Raw genomic sequence first — 20033 nt, forward strand, 5'->3', positions numbered from 1 at the left:
AGGGAACGGGATTGAAAAAAGAAGAAAAAAAAGAAAAAAAAAGAAAAAAAAAAGAGGAGGAATGCTTTGAATTTAGTCCCACTCTTCAAATAGGACTGAATATTACAAATAAGATAGCCAAAGGATCCCCAAACCTGTATAACTGTACTAAATGGGTTTACCACCAAGTCTGCTGTAAAACTGACGGTCAAATAAGATTAGCAAAAAAAGCAGCTTCTATACTGTTTTATCTTACCACAATCAGACAATTTACACTGTCACAGCAAAAACCAGCCTTGAGCTTTCTGAACAGAATACAATGCAACATAAGCACGGTCATTCCAAGAAACCCAAACCAATTTACCTCTAATTTAATCTTGCACAAAGACAGAAAGTCATGCAGTGACCTGCAAGGATTTTTTTGTTGTTGTTTTTGAAACGAAGGGACACTGCTGCTTAAGATATTCTAGGAATATGCATAATACTAGACTGGCACACTTAGTTTCAAAGTCTGCATAATGTCTCTGGCATTATCTGACTCCAGTATGAAGCTGCAGATTTGGCTTTATACCACAGCTCAGCACACTCCTCTGGAAACCACCACCCGAAATAACCTGTGGTATATTTATGAAGTAGAATCGAAACAGTGCTTCAGGGAGGCATCAGTGCAGGGGAAGTGGCATAGGGGACTGGAAGGCAAAATGAGGGATGAAAAGGCAGATTGGCATTTAGTGCAGCAGCGAGGTAGGGAGGAGGAAGGAAAGCAGCTTATTTCCAGAGCCCCCTTACCTTCCCAAGTTAGTAGCAGATCTGGAAGACATGACTCGGGGGAGAAATCTTCCGAACTACCTGCACATATGTAATAAATACACTCTTCCTCATACAACTGCATACATGTAAAAATGTCATTTTCAGTGCAGGAAATTGCAACTGGGAGGTCGCTTGTTGCTCAGAGCACTGAAGAAGATGGAGATGAGTAAGGTACTGAATGGGTACCTGCAACATTTAATCCAGAGGAGCAATGCTTTGACAAACTTCTTGAATTTAAACGTGTGAGCAGCTACAGGGCTTGCATGCAAAAGCCAACTGGGGGTCCCATCACGGAACAAAGAAGGCAGTGGAAGAGCTGGGGATAGGAGGAAGCAACTCTTCTCCACGGCCAGCCACCCCCATCATGCCACACACAATCCACTGTCACATTCCCTGTTGCTCAAAATCTTCCACTGTCAATGCTGAGCATTTTTGTTGCTGTTATTGTTCTTACCCTGAGGGTTAATATAATTCCATATATTTTCTTTCCTTCACAGTCCTTATTGGTCTCGAGCACACAGCAAACAGATGATTTATTTCAATGCCCTCTTTGCTTTCACTTTGGGAAACAACTAGGATTTGATTATTTCACCTTTTAGTGACAGAGGAACAAATAAGGACTCCTCAAATTCCTCAGAAAAAAAAGCTGAAGTATTTAATCCAGCTGGCTACTATAGGATTTGAGAATTTCAGCTGAGGACATACAACTGGAGAAGAAACGATCCTTTCGATTGAAAAGGTAGCTACGTACAGAAAAAAGAGCATTTCACACTTAAATAAATATTTAAAGGTATTACGGTTCTAGGAAGTTTCTTTACTGAAACCAGGCTCTACTTGTTACTGTATTTCTCCAATGTTGTCATCAACCTCTGAGAAAAAGTGATATTACCTAATTACTTTTAAACTATACAACAATAGAAGCAGAAATGCATATAAAAAGTAATATTCAAATTGTGAATAGGTTGAATATTTATGCACACTATGCGACGTTTGGGAATTTCCAGCACACTTCAGTGCGGGTTCCTGATGAGTTCTTTTCACTTGAGAATCATAGTGCAAGAATCAATTTAGTAAAAAAATGAAAACTGTTCTGAATGAAACGGTGATTTCTCCCCTTTCTTCTCCTGTTGGTATGTTTTGTCTGATAACATCAGAATGAGCACATATTGCTTACCTTACAAGTGAGGTGGCACCATAAAGATCTTGGGGTCTTCTCTGCCACTAGGTTATGAACTGTTGTGTGGAAAACAATCTGCAGCATATGCTGAGAGTACCAAGATGCACTGCACTGAATCCTCTCAGGGATATGGTTAAGGGTTTGCAAATGCTCACAACACTCACAACGGTTTTCAGCTGCCATTATTTCTCTACTGGATTTATGGCTGACTCCTAGTAGGAAGCAGAATCATTTCAAAATGCACGGAATACTGACTGTATCGCTGAATTTGTTCTAAAATGAAAATAAGTCTTTTTTTTTTTTCCCCTTCTTTTTCCTTTTGATTTTTTTTCCTGCCTTTCTATACTTGTTTTTGTGGTTCCTCTGGAAACAGTGCTCTCTCTGTCATGCATGCCTATATCTAGCACTTATCGAGCAAATTGCCACATATGACACTATTCCTTCATCACAAGGTATGGAGAAGCAGCCACATGTCTGGATAAAGCAGAATTACCACAGTATGAATTACGTAAAAAGCAGACTTCTATTAAGACACTTTTAGAGATAAAAAAAAAAAAAACATATTATGAACAGTAGAAAAATATAATTGAATTAGACAATATAAAGGTAATTTCACGTTTAGATCTGATGGGTCAGATAATGGTCTGTTCGCTAACAGGATACAGTAGGAAAATAGAGATAAGAACTTCCTTCAGTATGTAAATGCAAAGACTTCAGTTGATTGAAAAATGCTACAGTGCTTTCTAGTCTTTACAGATACATGACAGTTTCTGAATAAACACCCCTGTATTCTGCCTCTGGAAATTACATTAAATAGTAAAGTATAAAATCATTTTTAAAAGTCAAAGGAAGCTTGGGAATAAATAGTAGGTAAAACGAGCCAACTTTATGTATCCAAGTAGACAGGTGAACCTCACTGTTGACCAAGCGGACACATTACCTATCTATCTCAAGAGCACAGAGATCCATGTCATGGCAAATGGCCAATCTGCCAAGAATAAAACAACGAACAAACAAATGAGGTAAAGCAAAGAAATGGATCTGCAGATACTATTAGCAAGTGGAGAGAAGAAAGAGAAATACAAATGTCGGCAAACAAAAAGAGATCCGGTTGTAACTCAAATCAAGACCACAAGTAAGTCAGCGATCTGTGCGCTGGAACAGAGCAAAAGGGCAATGCAAATGCAATCCTACACATGCAGGATTTTGCTCAGAAGACTTTCAGCCAGTGCTGCAATAACTGTTGCATATGGGTAACGTGATACTGTAGTCCTTTATACACTGCAGAATATAAGTAGGTTTTATGTTGAAATCTCTCCAAAGCAGTGTGACAACAAGACATGCCTCTGTCTCTAGTTTGAGAGAGAAAACGGAGAAACATTGGTAATTTGTAATTTGCAAGGGGCTGCAGAAAGCAAGCAAGTATTCTGAAGGCCTAGTCTCTTTCCCAGGTTTTCAGGGACTTCTGACAAGGTACAGAAAGATACAAAGTGTTCTTGCCCATTTTTTTGAGGTGGGCTTATGTCTCAAGACAAAGAGGACAGTAACACACCTGTTAGAAGAACCTCTCCCCAGTACTCTGAGGTCCCCAAAGTAAGACGACTACAGTCAGTCTGATGAAAGGCAGAATAAAAGTGAGACCTTTCACTGGGAAAGTCTTTTCTATTTTTCCTCCAGAAAGAAGTTTAGTTGTGCTTCTCGCAGCTACTGCAGAAGATAACCATCTTCTGGAACAGCGAGGCCAGATGAGATGAAACAAGTCTTGCTTGGGGAGAAAAACACTTGTTTTAAACTCATCACATGCTCTGAAGGGTTCAGAAGATTAAATACTTCGGAATGGCCTTTCAGTTATTCCCTTTCTAAAATTCACAGAATGTCTTCAGAATGTTAATATTTTTTCTGAATACTCTTTATTTGTCATTAAATGCATTTCCTTCTATATTTCAGTTTTCATGGTCTCATTTAAGTCCATGATACTTCACAATAACAATGCTAACCTCACTTACTCTAACTCTGTTTTAGCCAGGCTTACAAGCTGCTCAGAATGCAGCAGTGTATTTACTCATGTTTCTGAACATTTATCTGCATTGTGTTCTTCATACGATGTGGAAACAGATCTATCTAGCAAAGTTTTCTTTAGTTGTTTTCAGGATTTTAGGTATTTTTGTTTGTTTGTTTTCCATGTCCATTCTGCTCATTTCCATCAGGACATAGCTTAAAAAGCCTGTCACAGTGCAATCTCCTATGTTTAGAATTATGTCTTCATAGAACAGACGTAAGAGACTACTAGCAAGGTCCAATGCTTTAAGACTCTTCAATCCTGCCTAAAAATACCTAGTGCTTTATTATTTTTACCTTACTTGGGAACCCTCTATTTATTATCTTCACCCACCTACAATCTTTTCTTCTTCTTTTCCACACTCTAAATTGGTATGATTTGTTTACAACTTATGTAAGAACATTCCTAAAATCAGTTTTAATCATCATATAATCATTCTTTCAACATATTGTATATTATGATGAGCTCCCTGCCAGAGGTACAGAATTGTGTATTTATAAATATGCTATCAATTTCTCTGAATAAGCTTTAATAGAGGTCTCACCCTTGCCAGTTTTTCATAAGGTAATTTGACGATGATTACTTTTAAAGTACTATCAGGTCAAAAACCTCAACTGTTGACTGTGTTGTTTGGAACTCATGGAAGTGACGTGCACTCTGCATTCCCTCTGCACCACAATCTCTTCCCTCTCACCTTGCAGTGACAATCCTACAAACATCAGCTGTCCAACTAGAGAGCATGAGGTGAGGTGAGCAACCAGTGCATAATGCAAGTTAAAGCAGGGAAAAAAACAAAAACAAAAGACCTCCATGCATGTCTTAACAGAAAATGAAACTGGAGAAAAAACTAGTGACCACATTTGTCTTCCTCCCCTTTTTTTTCAACAGCAGTAACAATGCTGATATAGTGAGCTATAGTTTACTGTGATTGCTTCATAACCTGGCTTGCCAATTTCGTACAATGTAGTAAATGTTTGTTAACTGGCATCTGTTTCTTTATACAAAAGCTTTTCAAAACAGAATCCAATATGTTAGTGGAGAAAATCTAGTATATGGTAAATTTATCAAAAAAAAAGTTTCTAAGATCCTTAAAATGTGAGGCAACATGCCAACAAACTCAATGAAGCCAGAAGTTGTACTGGATAAAGACGTCCCTTTACTACCACAGCTTGCTTCTGTATTCCCTAAATAGAACAAACCCTAGTGGTTACAGCACTCTTTCCTCACTCAGACACTCTGCTGCTCATTAACAACCTATTTTTTGATAATTTGATATAGTAGTGTAAGCAACTGCAAGTCTGACATAGCTGTGCCAGTATATAAGTCCAAGAAATTACAGCCATGCTGATCATTACATTTCTTCACAAAGTGTTTGGAAATAGATGATGTATCTGTATCATCACGCTTGCAGAATGCTAATGTCCAGAATGCAGATTTTCCCAACTCCAAACACTTCCTTTTATACCAGAGGAAAGGTATGGAAGCCTTCTTTTATACAGCCAAAAAAAAAAAAAAAAAAAGAAGGAGCTGAAGGCAGCGAGTCAAGAAATGTATTAAATGTGTCAGCAATCTTCAGTTAGAAAAATGTACTAAAACGTTATCTGGATATTCAGTACAATTCATTTCTGTGATAAAGTATTTGAAAAATAAAAATATATCCCTCAAGCTCCCTGGCAATGTTCATGAAAGGAGACTAAATCTGAAAACCCTTCTCAGAAAACCAAGACAACTGATTTCAAGATTCATCTTTTCATGTTTGGCAGTGAAGTATGGTAACTGCTTAAGATCATCTGTCTTTTTCGATTACAAATTGAGGAATTTTCAAGGGAGCAAAATAAAGAAAACAGTAATTTTTGAACTAGTTCTAGAACAAATTAACATTTTAAAATTTTGTTCTGGAAGACAATTATTTGGTCAATTACACAGGAAGTCTACTGACAGATATTACACATATTTTCTTCTCCACTGCTTAATTTATGCTCAAATAAAACTTTGTGTAAAAACCCACCATTATAACAAACATTTCTAATTAAATCAGAAAGAATACTTCTACAATAGACACAATTGAAATGGCTTCTCTTAAGTCAAATAAACTTTTTCAAAAATCTGGCAGTATCATTATTGTTTTGTATTAAAAAGGAACAAAATTAGATTTAACTTAATTACAAGAAGTAAAAAGACACTGTTAAACTGCTTAGTCTCCCAGTCTGACTTACCTTAAAATTGGGATTACAACCAAACTGATAAATACCAAGACCCCATCTTCGTTTAGTCTGAGGTGTAAAATTTCTTTTTTAAGCACAGGGGCTTAGCCTCTACATTTTTCCAACACAGTATAAACTTAATTGTATTTTCTTATTTCTTAACTTCTGCATTCCACCATTTTTCTTTTTTCAAATCTGTTGGTGTAGCACTAATTTAGAAAAACACCACCACCCAAACCCTGGCTTCTTGTAGATCCTAACATAAACAAGGCTGGGCACATATGTAAGTGCAGAGGAGCCCATGTATGCAGAGCCTGGTCAGTGAATATTTCCTCATGGAAGAAAAATGACTTTTGGTCTTTCATTATCTTGTGTTGTGAAATTGTCTACTTGTAAAAAGAAAAGCTGACCATCTCTAAGCGAAAAAATGTATGTAAAGCTTCAGTAAAGTCACACCCCAATTATAAGTAAGTTGACAGCATCACATATTACCTGGCATTAAATTTTGCTCTTGCTTATTTTTTAAATATTCAACTTACAGGTGTTATAGTTATTATACAGTTATTGTATTACATAATATTATGTAAACAAATGTTTCGCAGTAGGTTAGGTTTAAGGCAACAGAACAAAAACCACACTTATCTTTGGAGCACAGTGAAAAAAAAAATCCCACAGAAAAATTTAAAATACATTTGTGTTACATAATGATAAGCTTATTAATAGGCTAAAGTATTCTTTAACCAGCTGATCTTTTCCATCGAGAAGATGCACACATTCAACAATGAATTGTACATGAACAGATCGAATTAAATTCCCTATTGATTGACAGAAACTGGAGAAGTGGAACAAATATGTGACTCTAAATGTTCTCTGCAATATAATAAAGCTGGCTGTGGTCATACTTTACTCTTTCTCCCATGCATACATTGGAACAGTCCTAAACCAAGAAAAGCATATAAATAACACTACAGCTGACAGAATGACCTACAACTTCCTTCTGAAATGTACTCATAAATCCTGCATGCAGATTCTAGATAACCAACAGTTGCAGTTTTATTTCATTCGAAGAAGTTTTGTGACACTGACACCAAGCAGTTACTCACAATAAAGGCTTCTAGAGCTAAGCTGTATCAGCATGATTACTCTAAGAGTTTTAGTGTCTCCTTGGTTCAGTACCAGGGAAATGTCCAGTTTTAAAGCTTCTCTCTACTGGTAGTTACCTGTACTCTAGCTAGACATCAGCTTTCAAGGTTACTTTCAAAGGCCTGCTTTTTAACAACCAAATTATTTCACACCGTTATATTTGAAAAGTACTTCATATTATTTATAATACACAAAATTCAAACTAAACAGTCCTTAATGAAACCAATTCCATGAAGTCCCTTCTCGTCACTCAACATCCCAGATGCTGGCCACTTTCACCAGTCACACACTGGCCCACTGTGCCAGCTCACCGACTCAAATCCTGTACCTGCATCTCTTTGCTTCTTGTCCTCTAAGAGATCCTCTTTGCTGTGATATAAAGTACACACAGCCCCTTTAACAACACATACAGCAGAAGGCTCTTTCTTTGGGTTAAGGGACATCAACACTTGGAGAGCATGCACACTGAGGCTGATGCTAAGTGTGTTGACTCTTCAGCGGGTTTTGCTCGGGCTCTGAAAGTGCTTGAAGTCTGTATTGTAAATGCATATAAGCCTCTGAAAGTCTGCAGTTTAACTCTGCAGAAGGAATATGGAAAAACATATCTCCAAGTTAAATACAGGATACTAACACAGAAAAGTAAATGCAGTTGAGCTCAGCTGACAGATCTCTGCAATCCTCTATTTTGCTTAGTGGATTTTATTTCCAAATGAAGTTGAGTTGCTCTGTCAGAGAAACATGTTCCACACCTACTATAACAATGTGTGTGCAAAGAGTCTGGAAAAATAATAAGAATCATAGAATCATGGAATCAGCATTCATCTGGCTTTCAGGAAAAAAAGAAAAATATTGTTGACCGGAGAGGAAAGAACTCTTTCCTCGGTAGAATAAAAGTCAGCTTTGCTGTAATTTTGAAAAGAAAGTAGGAATGTTTAATAAAACATCTTAAAAAATGAAAACAAAAACAGATACTTTCATGTGTTTGTCAAAACTCTGCTTGGCCTTTAGGCTCCAAAAGTCGATGCTCATCAATACTTACTGACTGCTTTCTCTGAGGGTTGTAGCTGATTCTTACCACAATGACTGCTTTGGCAAAAATGTATCAGAGAGGAGTTAACACAGAATCACAGAATCGTCTAGGTTGGAAGAGACCTCCATCTAGTCCAACCTCTGACCTAAGACTACCAAGTCCTCCACTAAACCATATCACTAAGGGCTACATCTAAACGTCTTTTAAAGACCTCCAGGGATGGTGACTCACCCACTGCCCTGGGCAGCCCATTCCAATGCCTAACAACCCTTTCGGTAAATAATTTTTTCCTAATATCCAACCTAAACCTCCCCTGGCGCAACCATTCACTTCTTGTCTGTAAAAACAAGGCAGGAAGACCTGACTTATTTCATAAATGTTAAAATGCAGAGGAAGAAGGAAAACCTTAATACTGCTGCATTTAAAGTTACGTATGTTGTCATAGTGGGTAACAGAAAACTTTCTGATATTCTGTATGGCAAAGGAAACCCGTATCAGAAGCATTTTTTTTTTCCTAGTTCTTGTGAAACCAATCACTTCTATACTTCTATGATGACCAGACATGAAATAACCCTAAATTCTAATATGGACATTTTATTTATCTGTAAAAGGAGTTTTTTTTTTTTTCAGAAGTACAACTATATTACTACTTCAAATTAAGGTTAAGGAATATTTTATGTTTTTCTGCCTTACCATTTCGAACTTTCTGCCTATTCTAACACTGCAGAAAACATTGTCATGCATGCAGAAGCACGTGGGAAAATGTACAGTTTAGTTTAATGTTTGAGCATCCCATCTAGGGCTGCTTAAATGCTTCTTCAATGATAAGTAGCTAATAGGAAAAATAATTTTTCGTATTAATATTTAGAAGATGGAGAAGGTCCCGTGTATATAGCCTATTTTCTCTCTTATTTTTTAATTGAGAGATATTGTTGCTTTTTATCCTAGAAATCACTTGTTAATTCAGGTGGCTAAAAGAGGTGGGTGCATGCCCATATGCCATACTATTGGGGAATGGTATTTTCATACTGCTACTTCCTGCAAACTGGGAATACAAAGGTATTTTGGCAGTTTCTACAACAGCTTCTTCTTCCACATTTTTGTACTTCTCAATAATAGTATTATATGATCATGGTCACATTTTTATTAATAAAATTAGAAAGAATTGGTTAAGTCTGACGGTATTTTTTCAGGAGTGAGGGTAAAAAGGGGAACGACAACAAAAATTCACAACAGATGAAATGGTTATTTCAGAAAATTCCCAGTGTGTATTTTAAGAAACCACAATTCAGCCTCTCAAGAGTGTGGTCTGATAGTAAACAGTGAAAAATGTAAGCCTAACACACACCAGAATGACTTTTGTCCTATCTGGCAAATACCTCTTTTAGAAGGCTCATCAGTAAGGCTAAAATAATTACTCTATAATTATAACCTCTCTCATTTTTTCTATGTCTGGTTAGAGTTTATAGTTTAAATCAGGTAAGTGGAGAAAACCTGCTCATCAGTTAACCAAAGACAATTTGCTTCTAACTTATATACTGAATTCTGTATGGTTTGAAAGTGATGCTGTATAAAGAAAAAGGAAGAAACTCTATCCTCATAGTGAGCTGTCTATAAACAGAAGTGAACTTTAGATGGAAGAAAATTATTAGTCTAGTTTACACGTATCACAATCAAAATTTCAGTAACACAAGGAATGAAACATTTACCATTGATTAATACTTTTCATCTTTAAGTAAAAAACATTAAGTTCTATACTTAATAAATCATTACCAAGGTTAAAAAGAATCACTAGTTTAAAAAATATATCTAGCTTATAACCAGTGTGTCTACCTTAATCTATACAAAGACCTGCGTTTACTTATTATTTCATTATGATGAAGGAAATTTATTAAAGATAAAAAGCAAAGATGAAAGGGGGTTCTGAGTTGTTTCACACCTTCTGGTTCTGACCTGCCAGTTAAAAGCATGCTTCAAATATGAATCTGAAGCTACACTCACACTCTATTACATTTGAAAATAAATGTTACAACTGTGCTTAAAGCACTTCAAAAAGATTTCAGCCATGTTTCTTTGATTGGTATGCAAGGCGACTTCTCTCCTCCTGCGTAATCCTTCAGCTACTCCTTCCCACTCTCCCTCTGCTCTCTTCCTTTCCACAACAAAAACACGGTTTCAGCAGCCATATTTCATCGGTCCACTTCCCTTTCAATACGCCTTCTCACTTTCTCAAGACACGCATGAAGAAGCACCAAGGTGTCTTGAAAGTAGGCAGCTATCAGAAAGCACAACAAGAGCTCTGCAAACCCCAGGCTGTGTATTTCAAGCTCCAGGATGGATGTGAGCACTCCCTCGCAGGAGCGCTTCTGTTTCGAACGTGCAGTCAGCATGGTCCGAACAAGAGCAAAGCATGGCACCAGGACTCGTAACATGCAGGCGGTGCATGTCGGAGCAACAGGGCATCCAAACACAGAGATGGCAGGGGAAAGGAAATCATTTTGGATTTTGTTTCAAATGGTGTCACAACACACAGATACCATACTGCTCTTTCAGGGACAAAAATGAAAGACTTAAGCTCCTTAACATCTCTTCCTTAGATGGTGCAGGTACTCTGATCATTGATTGTTGCTACTTGTCAGTGCAGAAATAGATTGCTAACTGATTGATAATGGTTTCTCAGATAATACAACCATGTAAATTCGAAACCACCAGTTGCTTATTCAGCAGTAACTGCATTTACATTTTCTGTTGCAGCTTTGTCATGCGGCATGCAAGCACACCAGGTCAGACTCGTTTGGTCTCATGCTGGCTGTCTTCCCAGAGAAAGTTAGTGATGAGGAAATTTTCTAGGTCCCCTCAGTGGTCCCTTCCCCTTTCCAGGAATCCCCAGTGGCAGGGAAGATGCCACAGGGAATGAGCCACAGAGGATGTACAGATGGGATCATTTTCAAGCAACGTATTCACTACGGTATCACAACCACCTTTTCCTTCTTCACGTACAGTTTTGATTCCGGTGGTTCATAAGCAGTTACCATCACAAATGGGAGATGCTCGGTAGGTGGCTGGACATCTTTTTGTATGTTCAGAGACTGCAACTGCATGGGTTTAGGCATAGAGATGCAAAAGGCCACTGCTCTTAACACTATAAAAGGCACGTGTAATTTTGCCTGTAACAGTGTGGGTTACCAACGGATTTGCAGTGATAATGCATTTCAGTACTTCAACAGGCTGCAACACTTCTTCTAAGCATATATATAATTCCTTAAAAAGTAATTTTTCCTACCAGAATCCCCTCCTCAGCTTTGGAAGTCTCAATTTTTTTAAAGGTGTCTTTCTGTGACCTCTACTGTCTGCATTACTCCTACAGCACAGTACTATGAAGAAACCTGGGACAAGCCATAAAGTATACAAATTCAACTGAAGGCACTCTGTTCCATTATCTACTTTGTCAAAGACATATGACATGAGATATGTCAAAAATCTTTGATGGGCTGCAACAATCAGTCACTAACTGATACAGCCAATTACCATTGACAGTTTTATGTAAAATATTAAGTAGTTTGTAGAATTTTTTAGCAAAATTTCAACTCAGATCTCAAGGGTGCCCATGACACTATTTTTCCTCATGTTTCAATGATCTTGAATTAGAACTGAACAGTGTATGACGATGGGGAGGCACGGGAACAAATACATAAAGGAGGGCATAATCCCTAGATTTAATCCTGTATACAGTGAAGATTATAAAACAAACAAAAATGCTGAGATGATGGAAAGCATCTCCTTCCTATGCTCTAATGATAAGGAGAAATGAAAAAAAAGAAGCAGTTCTGCTATTTAACTACCAAAGCTGAGGCCTCCCACATTGTCAGAAGAGAGAAGCTGCTTGCTGCCGTACAGACACTGGTAGTTATTACTGTATACAGAACTTTCAAAGGAGACAGAATTAGTAATTAATAAAGACCTTGGTCTTGAAAAGGTTAATATTGAGGACAACAGCAGTGTTATGGGTGGATCAGGATCATTGGAAACTGGTTTTGGGAAGGCACCACAGGAAGGACTTAGCTGCCACTGAGTCAACACAGCCTGTTTGTGACCTCTCCGTGTGAGAGCTTTAGCAGAATCCAATTTGGAGTATGAAGCTGCCAATTCTAGGAAAATCCCTAGAAGTAGAATTAAACAGCAAATCCCAAAGCCACACTAAGTGAAGGTATGAGAATTACACTAATGCATATATTTATTTACAGGCATGAATGCAGCCTGTGTACGTACCAACACAAGACTGAAGTGATACGCTAGACAAAAGACACAGATAATGACAACGAAGGCTTTTTGACCTCACACTGCAAGGGGGAATTGAGGAGTGATTATGTCCATACTAATGATTAAGCCTTATGTCTAGGAGAGAACACAGTAACCTAGAAATATAACTTGGTTTCAAGAGAGACTGAAAACAAAAGAAAAAGTTTTCACACTTCAGGAGATGATGGACAACAACTTAAAAAACTTTTTTTAATTACTTCACCTAATACCAGGATAGATGCCTCATAGGTTGGCTGAAACCAACCTCAAAGGCTGAAACCGTTCTCAGACAGAATAACTGCAAAGAAAGAGAACTTGAGATGTGTCCTTTGCACGTATATTAGCTCAAATATAAAATCAATTTTCTTTGGCCAAGTCCATATCCCTTGTGTTTGCTTTTCTGAGAACTTGCATAATCAAGTTTTATTAGCACAAATGTTTGTACAGAGACCAGTTTAGGTCTTCACACTTGAGTGTATCAGGAGCGGCGTTTTTTATCAGGAAAAGAAGATTGGTAGTCAAATGGGGATAAACTATTGGCTGAGGGCACTGTTCCCTTAAGCCCTTGGTTTAGTTCCTCAGCAGAGGAACACAGCGAGCAAAGTACAACCTTTCCAGCTAGGGCCACCCACACGCGTGCGTACACACACACACACACACAGCTATTTTGTGTGAATGCAATGAGACAAAATAAAACTCTCGAAGCTTCCAGTAAACCTTAAAGTAGTAGTTTTTTTTTTTTCCTGAAAAGACGCCTTGAGCAAACTGTGTGTGACCTAGAAAAAGAATTAGATTTTCTGCTTTTGCATTTTTTTCTCCCTAATTCTTCTCTTCTGATCTACAAACCACTATCTTTCCCTGATACTGCCTAAGTGCTGTAGTAACCCCACACCTTATGTCTCATCACTGCGACCAGTTTTACCCAGTCAGCTGAGCAAACTGACATGTGAGCAACCAAAACTAAGATAACTCAACTCTTACTTTATCAAGACAACACATGTATGTCACCAGACCGTCCCCTATATTCCCCGATGCTGACTGACAATCTGCAGAATTCTTCAACTTCGCTGCTGTCATTGGGCACGTGTATCAATTTCCAAGCAAAATGTAACTGCAAAAGCTTTTCTGGGATTGCTAAAGAAGCCACCAATTAGTGCATAGTATGGTTGGCAGTGAAGAAAGGGACTTTGAATGCAGAAAACTAGCATTAGAATGAAGTCAACCCACTTACATGCATATTACCAAACAGGAAGTAACAACCTGTAACTCTACCTCATGGTATGTTATTGTAAAACAAAATTTTATACTTCTTCATCGCCACAGACATTAATTTTCTTAAAAGATGCAAACATATTTATGAAGACACATAACCAACTCATCAAATCTTTGTCTTTTCTTAATGAAGGTCACCATAACTGGATCTTTGTTTTTGTTGAGCTCTTCTATATTCAAGGCAGTTTGCTGGCAGTTCCCTTCCATGGATACAATAAAATTTGACATTAAGCAACAAGTATGAAGAAAATAAAATATTTTTTAAAAAGGAGTTGTATTCATCTTACAGAAAACTATTTAGCTTTTAGGAAACCAATCCAGAATGACAAGAAATTTTTAATGAAGGTATTTTGGTCTACAATTTATATGCTAGATGGTTCAATGCTAAAACAGCACTAAAGCACAATCTGAGAGTCCCTTACAGAGCTAGAACTTGCTGAATATAAAGTATGTGAATATAGACATAATCTTAGCAGTTTGAAGTAGGTTAAAGATAACCAAAGTAAGCTAAAAAAAATATCATCATAAGCAAAACCAACCTGCTGAAATCTAGGTAAGCTGAATGGTGGTACAATGAAATGAAATCAACTTTTAAAATTAAAAATGATTTTTGAAATTAAACTTGAAACTTAGCTTCAAAGAAACACTAAATCAGAAGACAGGACATACAATAATCTGCCAGTTTTATGATACTATTCTCTAAGAAATATATGACGGTCATTAAGGAAAAAAAAGTTTGATAACAGATATTCTCCACCCCCACAAGAATTACGTAAATATGTTCGTAGTTAGTGATGAAGAACAATTCAGATCGTTGGTTATGATACATCTACCCTTGTCAGACCATAATGTCTGACCTCCTGTTCAGTCACAGTTTCACATTTGCTACAAATACCACACTGTGTATTAGCATGACACTAAGAAGGGCAGATGTATGCAGCACTCACATCAGAATATTAAAATGGCCCGACAAGCAGGCCCTGATTCTCACTTCCATGGAGGATCGGCATCCTGGTAATTTAAAAAGGCACTAAAGATAAAAGAAAAGCAACTTTCAGGCCCAATATAAATAAAGAATTTGCCTTTGTGTCTTCCTGCTACCTCTCTTTCCAGAAAAATATTTTTCCCAGAGTAATAAAGAAAATTAAGTTAAGTTTTAAAAACAGAGAAGCTAAGTATTGTAGCCAAATTAAACTCTTTTAAAATACACTGTATTGGTAACTCATTTAAGAGTCAGGAAGTTGGGTTGCTGAGTTTATAATATACTAATAACGCTTTTCAGTATTTTAAGTCAGCAATACAACTTGTAATCCAACGATATTTTTAATGCAAGTTGGGAGTTTTCTTGTTTTGCTTTTTTTTAAGCAGAGAAATTAGTAGTGGCCTACTGATAACGTTCTTCCTGCGCTAACAGGTATAAGATTGGGGTTTAGCTGACGGCCTGAGATGCTTTGTCCCAAAGCCTGTGCAATGAAAACAATGTACATATTTAAAAATCTCACAGCAAGCATGTGTATCAGCATTATGCTCCTTCCCCTTTTTTCTTCACCCATTAAAGATGACCACGGACAGGTTCTAAAAGAAATGTCATCCACACCTACTGAACCAGAAGGACAGCATCTTCACTGTCAGTATTCTCTACATGTATTCTCACATAAGTGTTCTCACGTAAGAAAACATCTGTGCTTGTGAGTATTGTATTTCTAACCCAGTCTCAATTGCTTCAGCTACAAGGCTGACCTCACCTCAGCACTCTGAATAACATCTAATGTTAACACAGAGGTGTTCTTGGTAAAGCAACTACTGCTGTGCAATACATAAACACAAGCATGCAGCAAATATACAACCGCTTGAAAATCTCATTTTCACTGACTCTCTTAGTACCATTTTAATTTTCAAGGAATGATGGAGGGGCAGATAAAAGTTAGGTGCATCTTTTGTATCTTCTTTCTGTTAAGATTACACTTCATTGTATTAACGTCAACACCTGTGAAGAAAAGGCTGTTTGATCAGATCAACGACACAGGTATTCCTGAGTTTCAAGTCCCCATACCAAGACTGAACACTTGAAAACGTAGGTAAGTTGCTTAACTATTACATTTTCAGGTAGATCACAAAATATAAAGCACACGTGTTTAAAAGATATTTAAGTATTAAACACTATTTCATAAACTGTCTTGAAGGTGGAGGATTATGCAAGTGTTGTAGTAAGTACAATAGTGAATGACCTCGGCAACAGAAAAAGAAAGCCAGTTAGAAGAGATGGAGAAAATATACAGAAAAAATAACAATAATCTTCTTTCAAGCTTTTATGAAAAAAAGTAGTGGGATTTAATTTTATGTTTCAGAAGAGTGGACTTCATTCAAGATCCACATTTTTCCCAATGTTTGTTTTATTTCTGGACGTACCATGAAACAGCCTTCTCACTGAAATCTGTAGTTAGGCACCATTTTTTAAGGGAAAATACAGTGCCATTAATACTATAATCCAGTGTCTTTGCTGGGTCCTTTAAAATACGCTTTTTCCAGAGCAGGACTGGGAGATACATGTCTTTACTGATCATTACAGTAAGCTTTGTATTCAGTAAGCTTTGTATTCATTTACTTTAAATACATGTTATTATTCTATTTTACTGGTCTGAGGTCTTATTTGAGTGTATTAATAGATACAGTAGAACAGTCAGCCTGGACTTCTCAGGAAGCATAGCTCAGATCTGTACCACAATGGTAGCAGTGGGCAAGGGTGGAGGGGAGACCCACCAACCACAATTTAGGACAACTTTTTTTTTTTTGTATTATACAGAACTACTGCCTGTCCAGACTGTTGCAAGGCAAATGCTTGAGCTTTGGTAAGCTCAATCCATTGAGGTCAAATGAGTTATTTCCTACACATATGCAATTTTCCCTCGCTTCCATGTGCTGATGAATCACTATTGGATCCTTCTCTTTCCCCAAAATAGTCTGGAATAAGGGAAAAGAAAATACAACCCACAGCACCGAAATTCCCCATTGTGGCAGAAGCACACAATTCCTTTAGCTACACAGCCCATTTTCTCTGCTTGAGCCCAGGCACTGGGAGCAGAGAGAACGGAAAAACAAAACACTGAGTGCTACAACAGACTTGTGGTATTGTTGCTGACCACACTGCCAATTAGACAAATCATAACACACTGGCGTGTGTTCTCTGAAAACCCTAAATCACATAGCAACTGTAAGAGTACACATTTTCGCAATAGCAGTTCACATGAAATATGTATTTTTGGTCAAAGTCTAATTCAGAGCTGGGTTATTACTAAGGACAGCGGAGTTTTGTAGCCCTGGCACGTTAATGTAGTACTTCCTGATTAATCTATTTTCATCAATGTACTACGTATTTATGATCTGCACCTTCACAATCTACTACATATCTCTTTTCCAAACATTCCCAATCAGACAAACCTGTTCAAGGATTACTACTGTTATGGACACATGTACTGCTTGACTTGATTTATATGAAAGAGAGAATAACAAACATATTACTATCTTGAACGAAATACTGCTTATCATTTTCTCCCAGAGAATATACTAGAGACATAATAGTAAAGCAGGTATGCATTCTGTTAGGTAAAAATCTCAGAGGCTTTAGTGAAATATGAAAAAACAGGTATTTCAGCACTGAGTCATACACTTTAAAACAGAGCATTTTCCTTAGATTGGTTCTAACTTTTTAAAACTTAATAGTTTCAACTGAAATTATTCTGTGTAGATATATTTCAAATGGAATACAGATACTTATTTAATTTGATTTTTCCTTTCATATTAGCCTTTATTAGCTGTTAAGTATCTAAAGCAGAATATTTAGTTGTGTAATAAAGGCAGACTATGATAAAGCCATCAATTACTTTTGCTATACATGCTCAGGCTACACAGAGAAAAAAGATGTTAATTGCTGCATTGCCAAACACCCAGATCTTAAAAGAATATAAATACATTTCAAAACTTTTTAGAAATGATTACATTCTTGGCTATTAATTCCATAGAAAGAAACACTTACTACTGTGCACAGTCAATCAGTTGATATTCGTTTGACCTCTCGAAGCATGCCTTCACACCTTCATCATCCCAGAGCTTTTTTGCATGTTCAAAGAATTCCTGGAAATTGGAAATACAACAAATAAGAGAACATTTCTCAATCTTTTGAACCCCCAGCCTAGATTTTTTGCTCCTTTGCCCAACCCTTCTGCTTTGAAATTTTGTGGAATGAGAAATTACACCTTTAAAGAAGAAAAGGAAAAAAAACCAAACACATTTATTAGCAAAAATATAGTAAAATATACTCTACATATGGTTGCTGGCAATTTCCAGTACATGCTATGTAATCAAGACTGTCTTCAAAATTCAGAGCAGTCCATATGTAAAACTTACTGTAAGTACGAACGTTACCTAGAAGCATGCTCACTTATTTTTTAACTGAATTTATGTTTCTGTCATGGAAAGGGCATGAAAGCGATACAAAAAGCTGCTCAGCTTATAATTGCTAGCTTCTCAGAGAAAGACCAGTCTGTAACTTTAAAAAGATTGTGTAACTTTTCCTGAAAAACACAACTCTCCGCTGTTCAGTATTTTCTCATGCAACATAATTTAATTGCAAGAATTTCAGAGCCTTTGCTCAACACCGCTTCCTCCGAGCAGCCGCCTGGCACAACATGCTTTTCCTAGCTATCCCAAGCAACCCAGCCCAGAACTATGTGCCAGCCAGCTTATTTCAGAATTACTTGAAAGAGGAATCACAGCCCTCCTGAGTGATGGGGAGGCTGTAGCTCAGCTGTATGAAGCCTGCAGGCGCACAACGGTGGGTCGGACTCTGCTCGACAGCTCCGGCCATAGGGCCATATGCACTCCAGCTCTTTTTAAAGCTGGGAGTCTGTTTTATGCTAAATTGTTGCTGGAAAGCCAAACCGTAACCGAGTTTTTCCAACCAGATCTTTCCCAAATTGAACAAAGAATGGTTAGACAAATGAAAGAATCTGCAATTTCCGTAATTATATGGCTGAGTCTTTCTTCTTCCAAACCGAATTGTTAAAGGTACGTGTCAACTTAAACACAGAAGTTGTCTGCAACCTCTTAACACCTTAACACAGCTACTAAATCACCAAAGACCTCTGGTCAGTCACAAATTTGCTAAACTTAACAAAATACTTCACTTTTCCACAGTTCTAGTTAGCTATGTGTAAAACGGGTGCAGCAGCACCGCTACTCACTTCATAACCCCGTTGGTAAATATCTTAAATTTCTCGAATTGTCTGTTTGCCAGTCCCTCGTGCCCACCTTGTTAGGATTAAAAACTCTCAAAAAACCCCACAAAGTTCCTAGCAAAATATCTTGGCAGCACAGTAACTTTACTTTTCCTCTGCAAGGGTATCCTATCTTGAATCCCACCTCTGTGGTGTACCATGAGAGGTAACGCTGTGCTCCTCAGGAACCTCTCGTGAGCTGCTGGTGTTTTCAGGCACAGCACAAGAAGCTCGTACTGAAAAGTTTTAGTTAAGCTTTGAACATTGTTAGGGAGGTCCTGATTAACCAATGACATTTATTTTTTTTTCTTTCTTTCCCCCAATTATATACAGAGAGAAAAATCCGTTCTTTCAGAAGTTTTTGAGCTTTGGAGAAAAGGAGATGCTAAAGCAGGCATGAAAAGTCTTCACCAGAAAGTCTTGGAAGAAAAGAGGAATCACCACTGGAGACTGGCAGATGCTTATACTGCCCTTGGAATTATTTCTTCATCGTGATGAGGACATGTTTATTTTGTCTTTGTTATTTTAACAACTTATGTAATGATTGTTTAAAACACTGCAGATCCACCTTTTGAAGTTAGGCTGTGGCTATTATAAACTCTCTGTTCCTGCAGCAGAAAGAAAGCAAAAACAAGCTCAAGAAAGGACAAGTTATCAAACTAAATAAATAGGACACAATGGACAAATGTAAAAGAGAAAGCTGCTGCAAGAAAAAGAAAAGAATTGGCAAAACAAGTGGAGCAAAGTCAAAATGATAAACATCAGAAAATGTGGAACACATTTCTAA

The 20033-nt window shown here is 37.4% G+C and overlaps 1 protein-coding gene across 3 annotated transcripts in view; it reads right to left on the bottom strand.

The window, feature by feature from the left end:
• The window catches only part of GNAL (G protein subunit alpha L), a 193281-nt gene that overhangs the window by 40547 nt on the left and 132701 nt on the right, over window positions 1-20033 (bottom strand). For all 3 annotated transcript variants that reach the window (XM_035565382.2, XM_050708486.1, XM_035565383.2), the window contains exon 5: window positions 18007-18104. In XM_035565382.2, coding sequence (XP_035421275.1) covers window positions 18007-18104 — 98 coding nt within the window. The remainder of the gene's footprint in view (window positions 1-18006; window positions 18105-20033) is intronic.

This window comes from Cygnus atratus, chromosome 2 (genome assembly GCF_013377495.2).
Source record: "Cygnus atratus isolate AKBS03 ecotype Queensland, Australia chromosome 2, CAtr_DNAZoo_HiC_assembly, whole genome shotgun sequence".
NCBI classification, from domain to species: Eukaryota; Metazoa; Chordata; class Aves; order Anseriformes; family Anatidae; genus Cygnus; species Cygnus atratus.